Source organism: Pelodiscus sinensis, chromosome 5 (assembly GCF_052426305.1).
Source record: "Pelodiscus sinensis isolate ZL-2025 chromosome 5, ASM5242630v1, whole genome shotgun sequence".
Taxonomy (NCBI): Eukaryota; Metazoa; Chordata; order Testudines; family Trionychidae; genus Pelodiscus; species Pelodiscus sinensis.
The window spans coordinates 14,862,801-14,871,109 of NC_143056.1; the positions used below are offsets into that span (position 1 = coordinate 14,862,801).

The 8,309-nt window shown below is 48.4% G+C and overlaps 1 protein-coding gene across 1 annotated transcript in view; it reads left to right on the plus strand.

The window, feature by feature from the left end:
* RHOJ (ras homolog family member J) overlaps positions 1-8,309 on the plus strand; it is a 90,444-nt gene that overhangs the window by 68,605 nt on the left and 13,530 nt on the right. The window contains exons 3-4 of the mRNA XM_006110762.5: positions 2,700-2,864; positions 5,802-5,897. Coding sequence (XP_006110824.3) covers positions 2,700-2,864; positions 5,802-5,897 — 261 coding nt within the window. The remainder of the gene's footprint in view (positions 1-2,699; positions 2,865-5,801; positions 5,898-8,309) is intronic.

The following is an 8,309-nucleotide window of genomic DNA, read 5'->3' on the forward strand; positions in this document are numbered from 1 at the left end:
CAGCAATCCAAAGCTACCCAATGGGCAGATGGCCCCAAAGGTTTGTGACGGGTTTTCTTCCACTGGTCCTATGAACTGCTGATAGTGGGCCCTGTCAGATGTAGGACGCAATCCTATTAGGCATGGCAATTCCTGTGGGCCCAGGGAGTTGGATTACACGGGAGCCCTAGATCTAATAAGCCCTAGATCTAATATGCAAGCATAACTCTCATGCTTGTCAGCGTCAACTTGAGCAACCAACGTGGCTTGACAGGAGACAAGATCCTTATGTGTAACGTGTAGACATCCTTTCTCTTCCCACCTATTGCTTATATAACATCTCACGCTGCAAACACGCAATGAGAACAAACAGTCCTCATAAGCTCCAAAGTGACAAGCAAAATAAAATTAAATGAACTTTCTGAAAAGACCTGTCACCACTATGCAGAATGTTCAGGGCTTTTAGGCAGTAGTTTTTAACAGCACACTAAGTTTCAGCCTCTCTAAATAAGCAAGTCTTGAATTTTTAAACCAGATATATTTAGCCTGCTGATTTGCAAGGGCCTAAATAAGAAAATGCATAGAGTATCTGCTGCCATCTTGTGTCTATCTGAAAGATCTGTTTTGTAACAAGCAAACCAAAAGTGTATGAAAAGCCAATTGCCACGCAGCTTCCAGCACCAGCTCATACGGAGATTGGATAAGTGTGTTTACCTTTGGAGAAGTCATCAACTTTGATATTCTGGTTGTAAAATTATTTCCATAGTTAAAGTAACATATAATACAGATGGCAGGAGGCCAGAGTTTTGACACTGACATTTTCCCTCCTCCAAGCCACGCAAAACTCAGCCATCATTGAATTGTTTCACTAGGCAGATAATGTTGGCTCCAGTGTTGCCTCTATTTTCCCCTTGCATGTGTGGAATGAATTTTGTGATGTGCACCAAAAATGGAGTATGTGGTGGGTCAGGGCTGGGCTGCAGGGGTGTGAGGGCACTAGCAGGGGGGTTGGGTCTTGGAATGAGGGGCTTAGGGCTGGGGTAGAGGGTTGGGGTAGTGGGGTGAGAGCTCTGGTTGGGGGTGCAGGCTCTGGAGTGGGGCCGGCGATGAAAGGTTTGGAGTGCAGGCTGTCCTGGGACTACAGTGGGAAAAGAGGACTCTCCCAAACTCACTCTCTCTGCACCAGCACCTGGGCTGGAGGGAAGAGGTGTCTCTCCACACCATGATAGAGCTGGGGCTGCAGGATAGGTGCCTCTTCCCCAGCCATGGCAGGTGCAGGGCTGGGCCAGGGCTGGCAAAGAGAGGCACCTCTTCCGGCTGCAGCCCTGCACCGCACTTAATAGGCTGCTAAGCCTTAGCTGGAACTTAGGTCGGCTCCCTCTTTGACTCCCTCCACTCACTATATCCAATGGAAGCTTCTTGTCATCCTCAACCATATGTCCCTCCCTGTTTTGCCTCTTGACACAGCACGCTCTCTGCTCCACCAGTGGTGCCAGCTGTGAGGCACATTTAGCCAATTCTCTCACCAGTGTCTTTGCATTTTCCCTCTAATCTTTCCCATTCACACATGCCTCGGTGCACATTGAAAATTTATTCCGCACATGGATGGGAAAGATTAGAGGGAACTTTGCTGGTGAGGCTCCATATGCTCTTACCCCAGATCCATTTCACATGTCTTGCAAAATTCCTACAGATGCTCCAATGCTCAGGACTGAGAGGGAACCCAAATTTGTCCTTCTAACAAGCTTCCCAGTTATCAGATCAGCTAACTATGTGGTATGTCTAAGGGACCTGAAAGCTGTACAGCCTCAGGGGAAAGATGACCTCTCCCCTCACCAGACAGAAGCCAGTGGAAATATCAAATCACTTTGGGCATATCTACACTGGGGACTTATTTTGAAACAACTCCCCTTATTTTGAAATAACAAAGCGAGCACCTACACTACCAAGCCTGTTATTTCAAAATAATAACTCCTGCTTGTAAAGAGGAATACGCTTATTTTGAAATAGTTATTTCAGGAGTTATTCTTTCAAAATAACTTATTTCGACATAACCTCATAGCATAGACCTGGCCTTTGAGTCACCAACTGGATTCAATCTGCCAAGACGCTGCTAAATTCCCAGGGTGAGAGTTCCTCTTTCTGACTGAAGTGGCGTTGGAGATAATGGGAGAGTGCGATGTAACTGAAGAGCCAAAGGTTCATTTGTGTTGTGTCTGGCCATGTCTGCACTATTTGTGAGGTTTTATACACCCTGCAGAAATTACTTAATGTAAAGTGCACAGTGTGAATGTCCTCTAGCGTGGTTACCTGGCACCAAGGAGAGTGGCAGTCAAATAATCATTCTGGGATTATGGTCTATGGAAGGCGAAGGCCAATAAGTACAACCTATGGAGCTGGTTTTACTCCCAAAGGCTTTTTTTTTTCTTTTATCATCAAAGGCAGCAACGCTGCAGTTGCTTTGAAAATCGAATATGCAACCCACTGCCTCTCTGTGCAATGCCCACGTAAAAGGTATCTCGGAGACTGGACTCCGCCAATGAGCTGGCTGTGGGAAACCTTCATCACCCCGTTGCAGTGGCCATTCCACCCTCTGGAATGTATCAGCTCTCGCTGACATTCAGCAGCCGCGTTGTTGGGACGCACGTAATGTGCATGCAGATGCGCGGTGAGGCTGCCTGTGTGACTCATGGCTAACACCCGCCTTTGCTCTCTGACAGGAGGACTACAATCAGCTCAGACCCCTGTCCTATCCAAACACAGATGTGTTCTTGATCTGCTTCTCCGTGGTGAACCCTGCCTCTTACCACAACGTCCAGGAAGAGTGGGTGCCTGAACTGAAAGTCAGCATGCCGCATGTGCCTTATGTGCTCATAGGAACACAGGTAGCTATAAACCAGGAAGCCAGCTGATCCGCACAAGGGGTCTTGCACTCTACAGCCAGGCAGGCCTTGTTCACTCAGAGCCAGATGGAACTTGCTCAGAGTGAGGTTTGGCTGCTGTCCCAGGCAGGCCTGCCAATAGGTGGGGGAAAGGAAAAGGGCAGTAACCCCACTGCCCGGCAATTCAAAGGGGCCAGGGACTCCTGGCTGCTGACATTGCGGCAGTGGCCAGAGCACTGGGCCCTTTAAATGGCCGCCGGAGCACCGTACCACATGCTTCGTGCAGCTCTGAGGGCTGGAGGGGGCCCTTCCGCCTGAGGAACATGGTACCAGCCCCCCCTCCCCCCAAACCTTGCCCAGGGGCCCATGGAGGCTGTTGGCAACCCTGGTCCCAGGGCCCCTGAAAACTCTGCTGTTCTGCACACACCTGCTTCCACCCTGGCAGACCTGATACCAAACTCAAAGCAAACCTCACATCAAGTGAAACAAGCAGGCTTCCCCAAGCCCTGAGAAAACATAATGTGTCTAGTTTCCCAACCTTCCCAAAGATCACTCTGTGGGTGTATCTACATTATAATTCCCAGGTCGAGAAGGCATATTCACACTGGCTCCAATTGAACCCACACACTAAAAATAGCAGCGGCATCGATTAGCCACCCAAATACAATCCCATCTAAAACCCTAGATACAGACTCAGGTTGGCAAGTACACCTCACTACTCCTGCTGCCTCAGCTCTCCCTTCCTTGGGAGAAAGAGAACGTACAAGCCAGAAATCAGAGCCAGATCTGTTATTTTCCGTGCACTAGCTTGATCCGAGTTAGCACAGGTAGATCTACCATGCAGGAAATTACACCTGCAGCCACAGGTCCAGTGTAGCCATATTCTGTGTGAATGGCTCCTCAATATCACTGTTGTTTTTTACTGAGTTTTAAATTAATTATATTTTTCTGGAGCCAGTCCCATATTACATCCCCCAGCTATACCCACAACCTTCACTCCCTTCCCTGATTAGCCTTCCATAAGCCATGACGGGTTCACAAACTCTTTAGAGCCAACACAGCTTCTTCTAGCCCAGCCCAGTCCTGCTTAGACAACTTCCTCCCCCCAGAGTCCAAATGGATAAGATCCATGATCCAATATCCTATCTCCAACCTTGTCTGGCACACGCAGTTTAATGGAAGATTAAAAAAAAAACCAGACTGTTGAGGCCAAGTCGTGGGCAGCCAGACCTAGTGCTTAGAGCCAGAGTCCTCATTCAAGAGCCAAGATCAGCTGGGTCAGGATACTAGGACATCAGAGGCAGGAGACAAACCCAGGCCCATATGCAGGAGCGATGCGAAGGGTGCAAACGCAGGAGAAGCCGGGGTCCGGCCCCACTGACCAAAAGCCCCTCCCATACTCATCTGGCACTGGCCTCACCAAGCAGGTAGAGCAGCAGCAGGCAGAGCCAGCCAAGGGAGTGGGGGGACCATGGCAGCCGAGCTGCCCACCATGATCCCAGAAGATAATTTTTATAAAACCTTTATTGCTGTATAAATGTTTAGTGTGTTATAACAAAATCATTTTACCAGTCACTGTTTCCACTCAAATATGTCATTAACATCTCTTACGCACACTCATTGCATGGCTATTTTGAACTCCTTTTTATTTAAAAAAATTGCAGTCCACATTTACCAAAAAAAAAAAAAATCACCCACCCCGCTCCAAAGTTCCTGTGTACAAGACTGAAACTGGAGGTTAGGAGCCAAGCCAGGAGAGCAAGAGCAAGAAGCATGCAGTCCATAGCAGGCTGGATTCCAGTTGTTTAGACAGCTTCCTGTTCCTGTTGCTGGCTTAAATAGGGCCAGCAGGCCAATCAGCTGCTCTGTGGCTCCACCAATAGGATGTCAGGGGAGGAGCCTCACACTGGGGCTGCACTTCATGGGTCCTGGGTCAGCAGCTGTCAGCCACTACCAAGAGGAGGGACAAAGCCTAGCTGCAGAGCAGAGTCATAGGCACATGACCACCTGTTCAGACCTATATTTTTCGTCTTTATCGTCTTCCTCCAAATGTCACCAGATATCCCCAACTCGGCGGTTCCCTCCTGCCAAATGGTCACATTAGGATGACTATATTCTTCAGAGCTGGATTTTTTTTTTTAAATCAATTGCTGTGTTGCAAAAATATTTGTAAGTTTCAGCTAGGCCAATTCTGCAGCTAACTTGCATACACTCTCTTCAGGTACATCTATACAGTAGCGCGTACCTCGAAAGAAGCTACACAATTTGAGCTATGCAAATTGCATAGCTTATTTCGAAATTTGGCACTGTCTACACAGCACTAATTTCAAAAGAAATCATGATTCCAGCATCTTAATCCTCGTGCAGTGAGGTTTACAGGAGGCCGGAATAAGCAGTCCGTTATTTCACATGTATTTTGAAATAACAGGTGTGCTGTTAAGACACACAGAACGCTATTTCAGGATAACGGACTTTAGCCCAAAATAACGCCGCTGTGTAGACGTATCCTTTGTGATGGGCCTAATCCTGCAAGGTGCCAAGTATCTCTTGAGAATGACTAACACCCTCTGGTGAGAGTTGAAGGTATTCCTGCCTCTTGCAGAATGCGGCCCAAACCCGTAACATTATTGGAGAAAAATCAAGGTTTACCAAATGAAGAAAATATTTTTCAGACTTCTAAAAGGATGCTACAAATACTGGTGAGTTAGAAATACATTAGACCCTTTTTTATACCAGCATCTTTTGGAGACCGTGTCCTATTTAGTCCATCTTTTGCTAAGGTGTAAAAACTAGAATTTTTCATCTCTAGCTGGGGACAAGAAGGGTGTCCTTGAAATATTCATTCTTGCATGAGGCTGTGGAGCCGTATGCTCTGAGTACCTGTTTCAACGCATCTACAGGAATGTTGTGTTTAGCACTGTGTGTGTGTTTTACTGCTAGATTGATCTTCGTGACGATCCCAAAACTTTGGCTCGACTACTTTACATGAAGGAGAAACCCCTCACTTACGAACATGGAATGAAGCTGGCTAAAGAGGTATCATTGTTTCTATGGCCCTCTTGTCGGGAGCCAGGCTGTAAAATAGTTTGGCCACAACTTTACTTTGTGTACACAGGCAGTCCCTGGGTTACGTACAAGATAGGGACTGTAGGTTTGTTCTTAAGTTGAATCTGTATGTAAGTCGGAACTGGCGTCCAGATTCAGCCGCTGCTGAAACTGACCGCCAGTTCTGACTTACGTACAGATTCAACTTAAGAACCCCAAGCGTCCCCAAGTCAGCTGCTGCTGAAACTGATCAGCGGCTGATTCCAGGAAGCCCTGGGCAGAGCAACTCTGCCTCGGGCTTCCTGTAGTCAGCGCTGGTCAGTTTCAGCAGCGGCTGACTTGGGGACGCCTGGGGCAGAGCAGCTGGGGTGCTGCTGGGTTGCTCCAGTAGCGCCGCTCCTCGGCGCTACTGGACCAACCCAGCAGCACCCCAGCTGCTCTGCCCCAGGCGTCCCAATTCAGCCGCTGCTGAATCAGGACCTGGGGCAGAGCAGCCGGGGTGCTGCCAGGTTGGTCCAGTAGTGCCCAGAGCGGCGCTGCGGGACCAACCGGCAGCGCCCCAGCTGCTCTGCCCCAGGGTCCACAACAAAAGCCTGGTCTGCTGGGGGGGGGGGCACACTATCTGCGCCCCCCCCCCCCCAGCAGACCAGAGACACAGGGAGCAAAGCTGCAGCAGCAGCGGGGTGCCGCGCCTCTGAGGCTTTGCTCTGGCAAAGCCTCAGAGGCGCGGGACCCCGCCACCGCTGCAGCTTTGCTCCCGGTGTCCCTGGTCTGCTGGAGATGGTCCTCAGGAGACTAGGGGCACCGGGAGCAAAGCCGAAGCCACGGCGGGTTCCCGCGCTTCTGAGGCTTTGCTTTTTGCCAGAGCAAAGCCTCAGAAGCGCGGGACCCTGCCGCTGCTGCGGCTTTGCTCCCGGTGCCCCTGGTCTGCTGGAGACGGTCCCCATCAGACCAGGGGCACCGGGAGCAGCTTTTCTCGCCCCGGAGGTTGAGGTGGCGGGACCGCTGCCTGCGAGCTCTGGGGCGAGAAAGCCCCGTTCGTAAGTGCGGATCCGACATAAGTCGGATCCGCGTAAGTCGGGGACTGCCTGTATTTCAATCACATACAATTGTTTCATTTTTTCCTACAGTTTCACTCAACTTGGGCCTATCCTACAACCTCAAATTCAAACATTCTAGAGCCAAACCTGAAATGTGTTTGCACCTTTAAGCCTGTCTTTAGTCTTACATTGGTTATTCTGTAATCCCACTATTACATCTCTGATATATAACAAGCACACTGCACATATGAGACATCTGAATGAAATGAAACATCTAATGTTTTTATGTTTGGTTTGGGATCATCTCCTGCAGTGTTTTACCTTATTTGGTCATAACAAAATGGATACAGAATAGATTATTTTATACGTCATGTGAAACTGTACACTGTGGGTGTTATTCATTTAAATTAGCCTATAAAGGCAATAGCTAGTTCTCCTGGGAGAAAATTTATATCTGCGTTTCGCAGAGTAACATTCAACACTGCAAAAAATATATGAATCTCAACCTACAGAAGCTGCATGTAGCCTGCAGTGATGAGAATGACCTGGAAAGTTCTCATCTGGATGGGAGCTCTCCCAAAGTTTCAGTGTGTTTAGATCCTGCTTTTTAGCCAACGGCCATATGTAGGAGATGGATATAAAATCTTGTCTAAAATAACAAGCTGGAATATATTTTCTCTGGTGCTACATGGGCTAATCATGTTGTGACAAATTCCTCTCTTAGGGTGCCTCTAGACAGCACCCTTCTGTCAGAATAAGCTACGCAATTTGCACTACACAAATCGAAAGAGCTTATTTTAAAATTTGGCATTGTCTACACAGAGCCGAATTTCAAAATAAGGCACTATTCTGACAAATCCCTTAACTTTCATGGAATGAGAGTTACAGGGATGCTGAAATAGCGCACCGGCTATTTCGGGAAATAGCGGGCGCTTTTAAAGACACGGCATTGCTATTTCAGCATTGCTACTTCCAGTATCCCGAAAGAGCCACGCAGTCCAGACGTACCCTTATTTACTCCCACACAAGCACATCCAACCTGATTCTCATTTACCTGCTGAAGGCCATTTGACACAGCTACATGCAGGGGCCTTGCTGCAAAGGAGATTCAGGCCCATAGACTTCTGTTTTGGGGATCGTCTTTTCCATTTATAAGGTGTTACCGCTCTGGGTTAGGAGACAGGATGGAGAAAAGAACATGAAATATTCACACCTGCCAACGCCAGCAGCATTCAGACACGTTGCTTACATTGCTATTTAGTCAGATGGCTCTAAAAGGCCAAGCAGAGGAATTGCATTTATCTAAATGTATTTCCGCGGGGAGGTGCATGGTCCACTCAGCGTATGAAAGGTGGGACGCCAC